The sequence below is a fragment of the Macaca fascicularis genome, chromosome 1 (assembly GCF_037993035.2).
Source record: "Macaca fascicularis isolate 582-1 chromosome 1, T2T-MFA8v1.1".
Lineage (NCBI taxonomy): Eukaryota > Metazoa > Chordata > Mammalia > Primates > Cercopithecidae > Macaca > Macaca fascicularis.
The window spans coordinates 99261465-99279548 of record NC_088375.1 but is presented as its reverse complement, the minus strand read 5'-3'; the positions used below and the strand labels follow the sequence as shown (position 1 = coordinate 99279548).

General features: G+C 36.6%; 1 protein-coding gene across 8 annotated transcripts in view; it reads left to right on the top strand.

Annotated features, from left to right (window-relative positions):
• ATF6 (activating transcription factor 6) overlaps positions 1-18084 on the top strand; it is a 201741-nt gene that overhangs the window by 48998 nt on the left and 134659 nt on the right. For all 8 annotated transcript variants that reach the window (XR_012434266.1, XR_012434259.1, XR_012434263.1 and 5 more), the window contains 2 exons: positions 4990-5175; positions 6432-6523. Coding sequence is in view for 5 of the 8 variants with exons in the window: in XM_074038899.1 (XP_073895000.1) it covers positions 4990-5175; positions 6432-6523 (278 nt within the window). In the remaining 3 variants the exon portion in view is untranslated. The remainder of the gene's footprint in view (positions 1-4989; positions 5176-6431; positions 6524-18084) is intronic.

Genomic DNA, 18084 nt, shown 5'->3' with positions numbered 1-18084 from the left:
GCTGTGCCCATGGTGTGGCTTTCCTAAGAGCATGTGGTGCATACTCCTGCTTTTACCTCTCTTTTGGTTGTTCTTTACCTTCATTCAGAAGATGAGATTGGTAGGGTAGCCCCATCCTACAATCTGGCAGGGACTTTGTCTGTTATCTGTTCTCATCCTGGAAATTATACTACATATCAGAAGGCATTCTTCATTTAAAAAATTAGAAGGAAATAGTTTGCAGGATGAAGATTATCTCCTTGATAATCTGCCAAATAAATGGTTCAGGTTGTCAGTATGAAGCTTCTTTAATTTTTGGCAAATGGGAACTGGTTATATGCATACATACACACAAAACTTAATAGAAAGAGTAAAATAAAATTTTGACTGTCATGAGACTGAGAAGAGTAGAGAAAGTGGAAGTCTAAATTTTCTCTTTTTTTCGGCTTTAAACAATTTAATGAGAAAAAAGAAGTGTACGTAAGATTCTTAACAAAAATCAAGTTAAATTTTTAAATGTATTTGAATATTTAAGGATTGCCACAAATTAAATTTGTCAATGATTTTAACTATATGTGTTTTTTAATAATGTATCTATAAATATGTTTACTGCAATACATATGCAATAATGTATGTTACATAATTTTTATTTAATTGAAAGATTGTATTTTTATTTTTGATCAGATACAGTGAAGAGGTTAATCAGTAATGGCTTCCACTTTATCTATCAGTTTAGAGGGCAAGATTCAGCCAAATGAGATTAAGAACTGTTAGAAAGATATGCAGCAAGTCAGTGATTACTGTGTGATTCATCCATAGGTTATCGATACTTGATCTGACTTGAATTTACGTGAAATACTCGAATGTATTTCTTAGCATAAAAATCCCATTTTAATTTTTTTTTTGGAGCTAGGCTCTTACTCTGTCACCCAGGCTGGAGTACAGTGGTGCGATCATAGCTCACTGCAACCTCAACCTCCTGGGCTCAAGTGATTCTCCTGCCTCAGCCTCCAGGGTAGCTAGGACTACAATTGTGCATCACGATGCCCAGCTAATTTTTTATTTTTATAGAGACGAGGTCTTCTTATGTTTCCCAGGCTGTTCTCAAACTCCTGGCCTCAAGTGATCCTCCTGCCTCAGCCTACCAAAGTGTTGGGATTACAGGTGTGAGCCACCACTCCTGACTCCTATCTAATATTATATCTAATTTGATTTATAGTAATTGAGCTTATCTCTTAGCGACATCACAGAAACAAGGCTTTAGTGAATTCTGTTAATAAAAAGACTATCATAGCTTTCAGTGTTTATCAATCAATAAGGTTTTTAAAATTAAAACCTTAAATTAAATTGATAATTAGATTAAAACAAGCTGGGCCAGCACTTTGAGAAGCTGAAGCAGGAGGAGGATTGCTTGAGCCCAGGAGTTCAAGACCAGCCTGGACAACATAGAGAGATCCTATCTCTACAAAAATATAAACTAGCCAGGCACGGTAGCATGCATCTGTAGTCCCAGCTACTGGGGAGCCTGAGGCTGGAGGATCTGTTGAACCTGTGAGGTTGAGGCTGCAGTAAGCTGTAATTGTGCCACTGCACTCCAGCCTGGGTGGCAGAGTGAGATTCTGTCTCAAAAAATTAAATTAAAAACAAAATGTGGACGTACTTGAAACTTTGACTCTTACATTGATGCAGCCTTCAAAGGAACTTGTCCATTTGTGAAAGTTTTCCTTTTATATAAGTCTTTCGTACAGTCAAATAAGTGTTTACTAAATGAAACACTACATTTTATAGTGCAGTGGCACTAAAAGGAAACTATTTTGCAGCCGTGGAGTTTTTTTCTTTTGTTCTTTTTACTTTTTCCGAGGCAAGATGCCTGGTGGGAGAGTTGTCTGGAGGCAGGATGATCAGAAGCAGGAACTGGCCAGCTATCTGCTTATTTCAGTCTGTATTATATCATCTGATATGCCCATAAGGGAGATGTGTCAATTGGTTAATGGGCCAGAGTATTGATTTTATGTTTTCAGATTGCTAACAGAGAGATGAGGCTTCCAGATGCAAGCAGTTCCACAAGTCTCTGTTTTCAGACAGGCGCATAATTAAAGTAACCACACAGTTCTCTGAGGTTAGAGTCCCATGCTGTGATGAAGCCTCTCTATTTGGTATTTAAAAGCAGTTTGAAGCTGTTGTGTAAGTATCACTGGACTTGGAGTCAACTGACCTAAGTTCTAGCCTTGGCTCTTCTACTCTCTTAACAGTGGATTAAATGATGAGGCTTATTTTAAAGAATCTCGAAAACTATAGTAGTTTCAACAAGAGGAGATTAATTGAATGTATTATGAAACATCAAGATAATTGAAAATCTGTGCTGCCATTATTGCATGTCAGAAGTCATTGTGATACATTGTATGTGCAAAGGCAGTTTACCAAACAGAATTACATACAGTGTAATTGTTTTTTTCTTATATAGGAAAATACCCACTTCCCCCCTGCTTAAAGAAATACCAGACACCACAATGTGTATGTGTATTTAGCCTAAAGATCATATTTTTTTTTGCCTAGGAAGTACAGAATAATTTAAATATTTTATATTCAGATAGCTGAAGATGGCTTGCTGAGATAAAACATTGGAGCCCTGTGTTTGGTGATTGCTGTGGGTTTCATTTATTTTTACTGTCTTTACCCTCTGTATTTATTGGTAGTGTCGAATATTTATTTTCAGAACTATTATAATGTATCTTTTTCTATGGGAGGACGTGAATATTTGACCACAGATGGTTTTCATTTTTTTAGTATGAGGCACGTGGATTGACAGCCTTTGAAACTTGAATGCTGTGTAATATGCAGGTGCTTTTATTGTTTATAGAAATGCCTAATCCTTGTTTGAAATTTATTAAATGGTATGCCATCTGTAAGCCCCTCTAAATTCCACAGATTAATTAGCCTTTAAAGTAAGGTTGCCTTTTGTCTAACTTTTAGTATAAACTCTTCCATCTGGGGACTTTCACTTTTATGTCCCTGTTCAGTGTTCTGTGTACTTCAGCCCTCTAGTATTAATTACGGACACTGGCATTCTAAGTAACAATGAAGATCACTACAAATAAAAGTAGACTGAACAAAGTGGCATTGTCCAGAGAATAGTTTGCATTTGGTGAATAATCAATCCATCATGGCTTTGCCATTGCTCTTTGTATGTGCGTGTGTGAGTGTGTGTGCGTGTGTGTGTGTTTAGCATTACTTACAAGTGAGATAGTTATTATGCAGGGAAATTTTTACAGATGATGGTTTCATAAAAATCAGGATTTTTGTAGTTTAAATAAAAAACGCCCTTTTTGACATTTCATGTAACATTTCTTTTCCTTGTGGGTTCTGATTTAAAGGTTGTTGAAAATATTTGGTGTTGGGAGTTCACTTGGTTGACTTTGGCATACTTTTCTTTCTAGGAAATATAGTATCAGGGTGGGAATTGTGTTGTTGTTTTAAAAGAAATAGATTACGTTCTTTAACTTTATTTACTGGTCTCAGTAAGAGTTATTGAACACTCTAGAGTGTTACTTTTTAAAGTCTATTGCAAAATATGTAGAAATTATAATGCAGCCATCCGTATACTCATACTAATCAATTTAATGTAGGTTGGTGCTTTTTATGGACTTAATTTTGCCACCTCTCTCACTTCCCCAAAGAAATTAGACTAATGTGTAATAATAGGCTTCATAACTTAATTTAGAAGATATAACAAAAATAATTTCGCTCAGTAAGTTTCTATTGTAGTAGATATTGTTGGTATATCCTACAAAAAAGTAGGATCAGATGTGGTTTGGCTTTCAACTTATAAAATTCAGGTGGGGAAAGAGAGAGAGCGTTAACATTCTTGAAACAATTGAGAGCATTAGAGTGTTCCAGTGTATCCTCCAAATTCTAAGGGTATAAGATGTTCAGAGAAAATAAAAAATAAGGGTGGGTTAGAATAATTGAATTTGAATGGGCCTTGGAATTAGATTAGTGGAGGAGATAGCATTCCAAGTGGAAATAAACTATGTGAATAACGAAACAAGTTAGACATGTATGGAGATTATGGACTAGCCGTAAATGATAAGATTGGAGGAATGTGGCTTGAATAGCTGTAGATTTAGGGCAGAAGGTCTGGTTAGGCAGTGGGAGGTCACAATATGGAAGACCTTAAAAGAAAAGATGGGTAGCAGGGGTATATGACTAGCTTGTTTTTGCAATTGAGTAGTAAGATAAAAATATCTTCTTGGGAGAAGTTATCTAAGAAATGGTAGACAGGATGAGATGGAAAACAATTGAAATAGGAGTCTGTTGCAGTAGTACAGGGATGAGTTAATGAGTGCCTGTATTAGGAGAATGGAAGAGGGAATAGAGAGAAAGGAATAACTGAGACACATTTTCACTGGAGTAAACTTGGTCGTTAGTATATACTTTTAACATATTCAATGAGTGAATGAGGGATTGAGAAGGACTGAATATAGTGAATAAAGAAAAATAATATTATTGATAGAAGTTACTATTGATAGAAGATGGATAGATTTTTTAAAAATCTAGTTAAAGGGAGATAGTGAGTTCAGTTTGCACATAATGGATTTGAAGTGGTAATAACTGTGTAAGTAGAAGTGGTCTTATAATTAATTGAATATATGGTTCTGGGGCATAGCCATTTCAGGGCCAGAGATGTAGATTTAAGATGTATGTATATATGCATATATATTTAAAGATACTTTCTGAGGGAGTTTCTAAGGGGAAAATTAGAAGATTAATACATGAGCCTTAGAAAACATCAGAGGAAATTATTTAACATTTGGGTTTTAGAAGGCCTTATTTAACCATTTGATTTTAACATATTTAGTTTGAGCAGTGTTTTTTCAAACCTGTTTTGAAACAACTAGTAACCTGTGCTTTGAAAAAACAGTTAAAAATAATTGTAAAAATTAGTATATTCTGATCTATTTCATCTGATTCTAAAACCAGGATATTCTGATTCATTGTAACTTTTTCTAGATTGCTGTGCTAAGGAGACAACAACGTATGATAAAAAATCGAGAATCTGCTTGTCAGTCTCGCAAGAAGAAGAAAGAATATATGCTAGGGTTAGAGGCGAGATTAAAGGCTGCCCTTTCAGAGAATGAGCAACTGAAGAAAGAAAATGGAACACTGAAGCGGCAGCTGGATGAGGTTGTGTCAGAGGTAAGTGTTAGTAATAGGGCTGGGTCGAGATGGGCTAAAGTATCCCCTGGATAAATAAATAGATAAACTTTTACATTTTAAATTAAATTGTGTAAACAATTGTGCTAGGAAAAGGAGGGTACAATCAGTCCTAAAACATTTGCAGTAAGGATAAAGCCTTTGAAGAGGACCCTTTGAATTGCACTCTCCAGTCTACATAGAAAAGTTGTCTCCTTTTCCTGGGTTTCTCTTCACTCATTGCCTTAACACCCTCTTTTCTGACTAAATGAATCACATTGAGGCTTCTAAATAGCCCTGCCATATTGTTCCTTTTAAAAAAGAAAGCAATATAAAATAAAAGTGTTTTTATTTTTTCTCAGTCCACCTAACAACTAATGTGATTTTTGCATTCTGTTACTATGCTGACTCCAAGAGGGTTAATCTCCTCAGTTCTATTCGGGAAATTTACTGTTTTCAGAATTTCTCACTGCAGTGCTGAACCATACAGATGCCTATCGAATGGGACTTCTTACACTATTCTTTTTCTCTTGGCCCTGAGTACATGGGTATACTCCTGTATTTTACTGAAAACAATGATTTAAAAGGTTAGGGAGGCAAACTATAGAAGTGTCTCAAAATTCTTTGGGGATCCATAAAAATATAAAAATGTTGATTCTGGCCGGGCGCAGTGGCTCACGCCTGTAATTCCAGCACTTTGGGATGCTGAGGCGGGCATATCACGAGGTCAGGAGATCAAGGCCATCCTCGCCAACGTGGTGAAACCCCATCTCTACTAAAAATACAAAAGTTAGCTGGGTGTGGTAGCGCACACCTGTAATCCCAGCTACTTGGGAGGCTGAGGAAGCAGAATCGCTGGAACCCTGGAGGCGGAGATCGCCGGGAGCCGAGATGGCGCCACTGCACTCCAGCCTGGCAACAAAGTGACACTCCATCTCAAAAAAATATATATACAGATATATATTGAATTCTTTCCTCTTGGGTGAAGAGGCAATTGCAATGGAGTGGCTGCTGTGTTTTTTTTCTCTTCTGCTTCTCTCCTTTTCTCTCCCTGCTAGAAAAGGGAACTTGGAAGTCTCTGCTCTAGTCTTGAAAAGTATTATTTACACACCTTTGATTTTTTAAAAAAAAATAAGACAAGGTATTTATAAGACAAGGTATTTACGTAACTGGTAAAGAGGAAAATTCTAATCTTAAGTGTTGCTTTTTCTGAAATTGATGTGTAGTTTAATTGTATTTAATGTGGTCATTTCCTTTAGAACCAGAGGCTTAAAGTCCCTAGTCCAAAGCGAAGAGCTGTCTGTGTGATGATAGTATTGGCATTTATAATACTGAACTATGGACCTATGAGGTAAGTGAATAGATATTTGTTTTGGATACTAATGCTAAAAACTTAAATTCTCATTATTCTTTAGCTTTCATCATAAACTAGAGAAAAAATGATTTGTTTTTCAAGATGTGTAAAGAGTAATGAGACAGGAGCCATGCCTTCAAAGATCTCATGATCCAGCTGGGAGGAGAGACAAGTAGAAGGATGACTATGGTATAATGTGATGAACGTAATAATAGCAGGGTTAATGAGTCCTAACATAATACAGAGTACGAGTTCCTTGAGGTGAAGGTTCTTGTCGTATTGATGGGTACTCGATAAGTTTTTTGTTGAGTAACTGAGTTATAAGGGAGATACCTACGAAGGAAGCTGAACATTGAACTGTGATATCAGTTTGCCATGTGCAAAGTATGATAAGGGCATGCCAGGCAAAGGGAACAGCATGTTTAAAGGCACAGTTATGAAATGGTATGACATGATCATAAAAAAGTAAAAAGTTCAGTGTATCTTGTATATGTGGGGAGTCTGCATGAGGCTAGATGTATGACTAGAGGTATAGGTGCTGCTGTGTACAATGAGGCACCCCTAGATTTTAGGTGGAGGGTAACATAATCAGCTTTGCATATTAGGAAGAGGATTTTGAGGGTTGTATTGAGTATAGACTGGAGTGAGGAGAGACTATTGGCAGAGAAAGCATTAGAAGACTATTGAGGTATTTCAGGTAATAAATGAGAGTCTGAACTTATACTATGGTTATAAAAAGGATGGGCAATCTTAGGGTACCTCTCTTATGTAGATTTTGTGGGATTTGTTAACTGGTATAATGTGGGACATGAGGAAGAAAAGAGGGAAGTTAAGGATAATTCAAAAATTTCTATCTTGAGGGACTGAATGGTGGTGCTGTCATCTGAGGAAGCAAACATAGACAGACAGACAGTTTTATGAAGAAAGACAATAGTTTTTAAGTATAGTAAGTTTGTGGCACTGACTAGATATTGAGAATTAACATTATAAATAGGTAGACAGACTGACAGACAGATAATGTTAGTGGAGTAGATGGGATTATCCAAGGAGAACAAGTAGAGGAAGGAAAGTAAGAAGAATCTGCGGGACACCAGTATGAATAGTAGATAGCCTTGGGAAAAGAAATTAGGGAATCACAGCAAATTAGGGGAAGAACTGAAAGAAAGTAGCTTTTTGAAGCCAAAGTAAAAAGAGTTTCAAGCAGGTCTTGGGCAGTGGTATCACATGCTGCTGAGAGCTTGGGAGACACAGAAAGCTGAATTTGGCAATTATCAGATCACTTGTAATCTTGGAAAGCAGATTTAGTAGGATTAGGCATGAAGAAGTCTATAGTAAAATTGGTTGAGAATTGAAAGGAGTTAAAGTTGAATAATCTTTTTTTAAAAAAACATTTTGTTATGAAGATTTTCAAATATACAGGAAATTTGAGAAAATAATATAATCAACCCCCTGCTCTCATGACATTTGTAATCTAATATAGGTGACATATACTAATCAAAATGATTACACAAATAAATGAAAAATTGTAACATAAGGTGCCATGAAGGAAAGGTACATGATATCATAAGCCCATATAATAGGGTCACTTGACCTAGTTAGGGAAGTAAGGCAAGGTTTCTCTGAGAAAGAAGTGATTGACTTAAGATCTAAAAGAAGATTAGGAATTATTTAGGTAAGATACAGGAAGAACATTTCATATAGAATATATAAACATCTATACCCACATTCGTGTTGTGTCTTTGTGTTTATATGTATTTAGTTTAAAAATTTTGGTTTTACGTGAAAGAATTATATACAAATTGTGCTTTCTTTAAAATATGTGAATACGTTATTCTCTTTTAATACTACATAGTTTTTTTGTAGTGTAAATGTGCCATTATTTAGCAGTTCTCAAACTTTAGGTCTTGGGAACCCCTTTGTAGCTTTAAAAGTTACCAAGGATCCCAAATAATTTTTGATTTTGTGGTTTATGTATACTGGCATTTATTATGTGAGAAATTAAAACTTTAAAAATAAAATTAGAAAATTTTTCGTTTAAAAATAATGAACCATAAACCATTACTTTACGTGTTAACATAAATAACATGTTAATGAAGAATAATTATATCTCCCAAACCTCCAAAAATTTAGTGAGATACAGAAGAGTGGTAGTACTTTATAGTTTTGTAAAATTCTTTTTTCTGGGGGGGAGGGAACTCAAATACATCAGTTTTAGTTTTTCTCTAAATACACGTTTATTTGCTACTAAAAATTGAAATAGCATATTGAAATCTCCTCTTATTACAATCCAAAATTTTGAAAACCAGAAAACCAAATTAATTATTATTATGCTCTAGCCAGACTACCCAGTATTTTCTTTACATTCTTTCCCCACAGGTTACTTTCCTTTAAATTCTTAATGTTGGATTTTATCTCACTGACTTCAGGTTTCTAAAACACATGGGGATACTTGAGACCTATTGTTGCTTCTTTAGGTCAAATCAATAGTTTCGTAAAAATCTTTGATGTCCGACTTAACAGAATCTGGCAGGATTCTCTTACCTGTTTTTTCATGTAATCTGTTATATTGTTGGGTTGAAATAAATGAAGAAAATTTAGACTCACATAGGTATGTAGTTGGAAAAGGGAGAACTTTGCTGACTTTGAAAGACTTTTAGGATGCCCAGAGTTCCTTGGACTGCTTAAAACCCCAGTGCACATTTGCACAACTGCTGCTGTAATTTATTTAACCATCTGTTGATAGGCAGCTAGGGTATTTCCAGTTATTTATTGATATGTGTGCATAAAATGTATTTCCATATATCTATGTGTCTGTATGTGTATGATAGAATCTAGACTAGAACTAGAGGTTACGATTATCTGAAATTGTGATAGATTTTGCCAAACTGCCTTCCAAAAAGACTGTATCTGTTTACATTCCCACTAGCAGGAGAGAGGAGTATCCATTTTCTCATGTTTCCTAACATTGGATATTGTGTTTTTAAAATATTTGCCTATCTTGTGGATCAAAAATGTTATTGTTAGCCTGTCACATTGGCCTGTGTGCTCTTCCTCAAACACTCTAAGCCTGCTAGCACTTCATGGACTTCACTTTTATTCCCACTGCCGGCAATGCCCTTCCCTCAGAGATTCTTTCTGTCAGGTGTTAAGCTCAAATACCATGTACCCCCAAACTTAAAAGTTAAAAAAAAGTGATTAAAAAACATTAATTTTTTTTGGTCAAAAAAAAAAAAAAAAAGCTCAAATGCCACCCCAGTGAGGCTTTCTTGGACTACCTTTTCTAAATGTCCATCCCAGCTCCTGCCATTGCATTCCCAATCCTCTTTCTTTCTTTACTTTTCTACATAGCACCTCTGACCTTCAAGTATGCTATGTAACTTATTTATTTTATTTTCTTTCTTTCCCTGCAGGTATTTTTATCTCTTTTGTTTTCCAGTGCTTAGAACAGTGCCTGGCACATAGTAGTTACTCAATAAATACCTGCAGTATGAATGAATGAATATCTCCCTCACCCAATTAGTAGGAATTATATTTGTTCATAAACTATTTCTCAAAAAAACTGTGTGTTCTATTAGTTCCTCATTTCTTATCTGAGGCCATATGTGGTACTTGTTTATTTAGTCAGACATACAGCAAATATTTATAGAGCACTTAACGTTTGCCAGGTACTGAGCAAGGAATCAAGGATGCAAATATGAATAAAAGTACAGTCTAGTAAGAGAATCAGATATGTAAACAATTGTGCGAGAAAGAATTATATGGATGTCATATGAATATATAGGCATGAATACAAGGAAAAACTTTTTGTTTATACACTTCTGAGACCAGATATGTGGATTTTCTACACTGAGCAATTCTCCAATTCTCTGGACACCAACTGGATGTCCTACAATTTAACTAAATTCTTTTTTAAATTTTAATTTTAAAATATTTTTTATTGAGACAAGGTCTTGCTCTGTTGCCTGGGCTGGAGTGCAGTGGTGTGATCGTAGCTCACTGCAGCCTCCATCTTCCAGGCTTAAGCAATCCCCCCAACCTCAGCCTCCTAAGTAGCTGGGACTACAGGTGCACCTCACCACACCTGACAAAGTTGCTCAGGCTGGTCTCGAACTCCTAAGTTCAAATGATTCTCCTTCCTTGGCTTCCAAAGTGCTGATATTACAGGTGTGAGCCATTATGTCTGGCAAATGTTACTCAATTCTGACACTAACTACCTGGAGTTAGCACAGGCTCCTCCAGTTTAAGGGCTTAGTCCCTAAAGACTGCCCCCGACTTCAGTCCCCAGTTGCAAGTCCCAGGTTGTGACCTGTAACTTCTGACCAAATGGCTGTAAGTTGAGGGTTCCCACAATCCCCTCTTGAGGTTTGATAATTTTCTAGAATAGCTCACAGAACTCAGGAAAACTCTCTTATTTACTATTACTGGTTTATTATAAAGGATATATGGGGCAAGCTAAATGGGAGAGACTCATAGGGTAAGGCATAGGGGAGGAGTGCAGCGCTTTCATGACATCTCCAGGTGCACCACCCTCCTAGTACCTCCTTGTGTTTGCTAACCTGGAAGCTCTCCAAATCCCATTGTTTAGGGGTTTTTATGGAGCTTCATTAGGTAGGCGTGATTGATTAAACCATTGGCCATTCATACTCTGAGGTTGAGGGATGGAGCTGAAAATCCCAACCCACTAATTATGTGGTTGGTTTCTCTGGCAGTCAGCCTCCATCATCCAAGAGTCACCTCATTAGCATAAACTCAGGTCCAGCTGGAAGGGGCTTATTATGGATAACAAAAGATACTCTTCTTACCCCCGTAACTCAGGAAATTCCAAGGGTTTTAGAAGCTCTGTGAAAGGAACCAGAATAAAAACCAAATGTATTATTTGTTATTGTATCACAAATTCACAGGCATATTCTTGAGGGAATATAGAAGTAACCAGTAACGCTGCTAATGGCAATCATGGGAGGCTTTATGCCATAGTACTCAATGAAGAAATAAAGAGTATTAGATTATGCTACAGGAAGTGACAGTGGGGTTGTGGGGACATCTCATTGTAGAAGCCCTCATGAATCAATAGAATTTTAGGAAAGGAAGGACTGGAACAAAAAAATTTTTTTGAGTGCCCGTGCCCACCAGACAAAAACATTTTTTAAATGAATTAATGATCTTCACAGCTGCTGAAGTAATGGGGGCAGGTGGGGATGGATCTCATTTCTATGGTAGATTGATTGATGATGAAAGGAAGAGATGATGGTCCCTATTTTATCAAGAAGTGGTTTGTGTTCAAAAAGGAATTAGACAGTAGAAAAGGGGGATAAAAATTGGAGAAAGTTTAAATATTTGAAAATCTCGAGGATCAGTCAGTTAAGATCTGTATCTTTCTCTGTGTGAGACTTTAGTAACAGCCAGCCAAGAAGTAGTGGGAATATTAGGAACTATTGAAGTTAAAAAAACATGTTAAAAGGCTTAAGTTGAAGAAAAACATCAAGGAAAAAAGCTGGAAGAAATGAGGAAATACAGAAAAGTATCTTAACAAGTCAGAATATCTTTAGACACCAACAAGGAAATAGGGAGGAAAATGGCTGTGAAATTCATAAAAACCAAGAACTATTTCTTATAGACAAAATTTGGCATGAACAGTGAAATATTAAAGCCCAGAGAGCAACAGTGATTTGAAAGACTGAAACTTGTCCCTGAATCCAATATTGGGAATTGAGATGTTTCATTATTTGTGTTATTCAAAAGCATTTCGTGATTGGCCTCTTTGTTTTCAGTCTTTTTACTGCAAGACCGTGATCTTCTCTGGTCTGGGAGTCTGCCAGAGGAGCAGGAACTTCTCACTTGAACCTTGTTACTACCTGGAAGATATCTATTGAACAAGTGTCACATCTATAGTCTGGTGTATCTAGAGACCTTAAGCATGCGTTATTATGTTTTAACTGGAAACTGCATAGGCTTAAAAAGAAAACAGATTGTGAGCTGTATCTGAACTTTTCTTAAGTACCACAAAATTAAGTTTGTCAGACAAATAGACATTTGAATCAGATTCCCGAAGTGTTTTAAATTTAGGAACCTAAACTCTTTTAGAACAGATCACATTACCAAGTAAAGTGATTAATGTGGTTTCAGATGTTCAATGTAGAATTGAATGTTTGTGCCTTATTGGTATGGGCCAAATGAAAAAAATGTAAAACACACAAGTTTGCCAAATATTGGTATGCCTTAAACATTTCCTGAAGGCATTTGGTGATGAAATATAAATATATCTTTACATATAAAGTAAGAGAGTTTTGTCAGAGGTAATGTGCAGCAAAGCTGACTAGTTTGAAGAGGTTTGGGTTACTGAATAGGCATCACACAGAAAAAGAAAATAAACTAAATGGACTTATGAGGGTTAATTTTTCTGACCTTATTGATATTTTGTGGATGGTAAAGAAGCCATCTAGCTGTTTCTGGCATAGGATTCAAGGAGCTGGCCTACTCTGGGTGGTCTATAAAAATAGTAACTCTAGGCAGCAGGGAATGGCTAAGCAGGACAAATGTGAATTGGTTAAAAAGAAAACCCACTTCTTATTACTCATTGGGGTTAATTCTATGATTTTTCATCATATTTTATTGTTGAAAAACCTAAAATTTAACCCAGCTTTTTTTTTTTTTTTTAATTATCACTACAGACTCTGCCTTTTCTACTATACTGTAAAGTGTTACTTTTTTTTTTTCCTACCTTAAGGTTAAGGAACCTTAACTTTTTATTTTGGCAATATGGTGGGCTAAAGATACAGAGAAACTCATTGCAGTTTAGCACACTAGAAAATGATGGATTAAAAAATAAATCAAAACTTTTATTTACTGGCTCAACTGGAGACAAAGTAAGGGCTTCTCAGAGGCCAGAAATAATAAAAGATAAGATGAATCTATAATGGTAAGCTAGCATTGGAAGTGGTGCTTGTTCTGGGTATAGTTCCTGATCCTTGTGGCCTAGTGTCTGGGGATGGGAAAGAAAGCTCTGGACCCAAGTGAGGTGGGAAGTTACAACTGAGGCCCCCCTTTTCCTCTACCCAAATAAAGCCAGAACTTCCAAAGAATGACACATTTGGTTGCCAAAAGAGGGGAACAAAAGTTGCCATACCCCACAGGGAGACTGTTATTAAGTACCTATATTGGTTTTGGCTTTAGTTAGTGTGGAAACAAATGAAAAGTCTTTCCTGATAATTGTTTAAGCCCCTAACTAATCAGGTTAGAGCCTAAATTTATACTAGTAGTGTGATCCCCCCAAAATCAAGCCAAAAATGCAGTTTAGTTGGGCTTATGTTGGTGGTACCTGTAGGCACCTGAAGGAATCGAATGCAGAGTCTTAGAAGAGACACTTTAAAAAAGAAAGTGTCCATCCTAGAAACATTTCCACAGATAGAGAGCCAGTTAAACATGACCACACGTCTGCTTCTTCCCCTCAAAAGTCATTCAACACACCAGGAAACCATGCCACCATGAGTAAGAGTTAGAAAAAATAAACTACAGAATCACACTCTGAAAGACTATAGATATTTGAATTATCAGATAGAGAATATAGAATATATTAAATAAAAGAGGGAATTAAAGTTTGGTAAAGGAACAAAAGACTACCAGAATTGGCCAGAACATTTTGAAAAAAAAATCTGGAAATAATTTAAGTTAAAATTATAAAAACAATGACGAGGTTAAGACAGCAAAATAGGTATACTTGAAGAAAGAAATAGTGAATGGGATGATGGATCTGAAGAAATTATATAGAATGTAACACAGGGAGACAGAGAGGTAGAAAGTGTGAGAGATATTGGACGAGAGGTTATGCCACCATACGAGGTTATGCCACCATACGTAAGTAATAAAGTAACATTCCCAGTCGTGAGACATATTGACATCTGCAGCTCCTGATGGGATGCACTGAGAAGGGCACAGTATCACTTCTATGATATTCTTGTCCCTAAAAATGTATAACCTGAATTGTCTTTAATTTTATATTTTATTTTTATTTTTAGAGACAGGATCTTGCTCTGTTTCCCAGGCTGGAGTGCAGCAGCATGATCATAGCTCACTGCAGTCTTGAACTCCTAGGCTCAAGCCTCCTGAGTAGTTAGTACTCTGGGTACACGCCACCACACCTGGCTCATTTTAAAACATTTTTTTGAAGAGATGACATCTTGCTATGTTGCCCAGGCTGGTGTCAAATTTCTGGGCTCAAGTGATGCTCCTGCCTCAGCCTCCCTAAGTGTTGGGATTACAGATGTGAGCCAGCGTGCCCAGCTCTTCTCTGGAATCTTAAAAATATTGCTAACTGAGCCCTACCCAAGACCTATGGAGTCTGATAGGATAGGTCAAAGGCATTTGTTTGTAAACAAAACATTTTTCCCAGGTGATTCTGAAGTATGTCTAGGGTTGAAAACTGTTGTGTATAGTTTTGTATTTCTTTCTTCTTATACATTGTTGTGTATAGTTTTGTATTGCTTTCTTCCTATACATTAGCCACTATGGAAATTGTAAAAGCACTTATTCATTAGATTGTAGGATAATGTATATAAGGGAAGTTTTTATTAAAATGTCTCTAGACAGACACCTCTGTATGGATAGGTTTGTCTTATGTACTTGAGGAAATTTGTGGACCTCTGTTTTGGACAGAGAAGGAGCCACAGCATAATCTGTGAGGGGAACTTCTTCCTGGCACATAAGATTGCAGATTATAGATTCCTTTGTTATGTTTTCCCCTTTCTATTTTAAAGGTCACGATAGTCATCCTCCTTTACTGCAAATCATAAATGAACATACTAAGGAGGTTTTAAATATGTTTTAGTTAGGTCTTAAAAAATTAACAAATGTTTGGAATTGACAGTGCTTTTACCCTGTTTTTGTACTGGGTTAGTGCTGTGCCCTCACTAGGTCTGGAATCTTTATAGTTTGAGACATCAGACTTGGATGAGGAAGGGTAAATCATGCTACTAGAGGGCTAGTTACTCTGTGGTTTTCTTATGAGACTGCGCTTTACGGAAAAGGTAACCATGGAGCATATGGCATTGAGTTTGAGTCATCTGGAACTGGTTAGAAGTAAAATGTTTCTATTCCATCTTTCTCTCAGTTTGTCAGCTTTTCATTATTTTATAGGAAGAATTCTAGCTTCTTATCCTGAGATGAGCTTGTCCCCAAATCTGGTTCCAATTTTTGTTGTTGTTGTTGAGCACATTTCACCATATGATATCACTATTGGCTATAGGTTAAAAGTTACAGTGTAACTTAAACGTCAGAATTCAAACCACCGAGTATATACGGTTTTGTTCAGCCAGATTTTTAAATGAAATCTAATTTGAGTTTTTGGCTAAAAATACTTTCCACATTTATCAAAGTGACACATGAACTGAAGAAATACAATGTATCTAAGGACCAGGTGCTATTGAATCTGGAATTGCAGGAGGGTAACAGAGCCAAAGGCAGTCCTTTCCCCAAATAGTCTAACATATTCATGTTTGTCAAAAATGTGTCTGCACAAAGTAATTGGTTCTCTTTTCTCTGTAGATTTCATGCTTTGTTGAAAAAGATGTCTTAGAGCCTATCAAGTGCGGAGCTGGGTTTTGAGGGCATGGAAAATTCTGCTGATGCTTTTCTCTAGTTTTGGCTTTCATGTGAGTTGTACATAGGGAGGCTTATAAGGAGCATCCCAGTGGCTTTATCATGTATCACTTGGCTACTTTTTCCCCACGCTTCCTTGTTATAGTGAAGGGAAAGGCAGTTGAAACCAGAAACTTAAATCCCTTGCCAACTTAAGAGAGAAAAGGAGATAAAGTGGTAACTTCTGCTTTCTACCTAGTGAGAAGAGGTCAGTGAGAAACTAGGCCGGGTTAGAAAACTACTCTCAGAGTTTAAGTTGAGTACTTCGATATGTTCTTCAGACCATACATCTTAGTTAACATAAAACAAGGACTAGTGGATAGTTTGTTGAAATAGCCTTCTCAACCACCATTTTCAGTACTTAATATAGCTAGGTGGAATCATGCTGTGTAAGCACTGCAGAACATAAATAATAAAGGAAATAAACACCTTAATTTTGTAATAAGTGAAGGTCTAGGCTAATATTAAGGTAGTATAGGATACCTTTGAAACCTTTGAATGTACAGAAGTACATATGTAATTATTATATATTGCTTAGATTTCTAGGCAGTTTGCCATTCATGTCTCTTTTTGTGTCCAGATTGAGCTGTTTTGTCACTTCAGTAAGCATTTGAAACATACATTTTAAGTGTCATTCTACAAATGGTTCTTAATTGATTTATGACTAATGTCAGTATGAACTGTAGGTGTGTGCCGTGCCTTTGGACTTTTTGGTGTCTGTGTGTTCTGAACATAAATTGGCATTAGTATGTTATGCACACAGTCAGTTTATTACAATCCATGGCCTCTGAGGAGCCAGAATTAGGGAATGTACAGATGATCTATATACCTTATATTATTTTCTGTCTCAGCCCTTTCCCGGAATTCTCAATAAAGCAGATTTCTCGATTACTTGCTTTTATTTTTCCCTTCTCCCTTTTTTTTTTTTTTGGTAAATTAGACAATAAGAGACAAATGGAAATAAGGCAGCTGGAAGAAAAGAGGATGAAAACAGGTGAAGATTCTTAGTTTTGGAATAAGCTAGGTTGGCTGTATGTTGATACCATGTGTGCTTGAGTAGTAAAGGTAGCTAGTTTTCTCTGCGTGTTGTATTAAGCCATTATTTGTCAAACACTAATTACTTTTTATGCACTAAATACTAATCCAAGTATTCTATTTGATATGTGGATTAATTCATTTGTTTCTCTTGATGTCATGAGGTAGGTATTACTATCCCCACTTTACAGATGAGGAAACCGAAGACACAGCTAATATGTGGCAGAGATCAGAATCACAATCTGCCTGTGGAGCCTTGGCTTAATCACTGACAGAGCAACAGCCACTCAGGCAGAGAAAAAGAAGTTGGCATTTACAGTTAGAGGAGTTAGGACTCTAGTAACTCTGCCCATTCCCTTAAAGCTTAGGATTGGCTGTAATAGGGGAAAGTAGTTTATGAGTTGACTGGACTGATGGAAGTATAACAGAAAAGAGAGATTGTATTCAAATTTGCAGCCATATTTTTTGACATTTAGAATAATCAGAGGATACCTTTCTGTAGTGAGAAATATACAAAGAGTTGTTCACACACACACCTTTTATATTAAACACTGACTCGGTGATGTCAGCAATCTAATTCCTATAGAGTATCAGTTATCTAATACTGTGGAACAAACCATCCCAGAACCTAAAAGCTTAAGACAACAACAGTTATTATTTTGGTTAAAAAATCTGCAAATTGGGCAGCATTCAGGACAGACAGTTCTTTGCCTCCATGGAGTGTTAACTGGGGTGGCTTAGGTTGGAGGACCCACTTTCAGATTGGCTCATTCACATGGCCAGTAAGTTGGTGACGGCTTTCAGCTGGGACCTGAGCCTGGGATGTGGGCCAGGGTTCTTGGTTTTTCTCCATTTGGACCTCTCCACAGCTGCTTGGGTTTCCTCACTGTTTA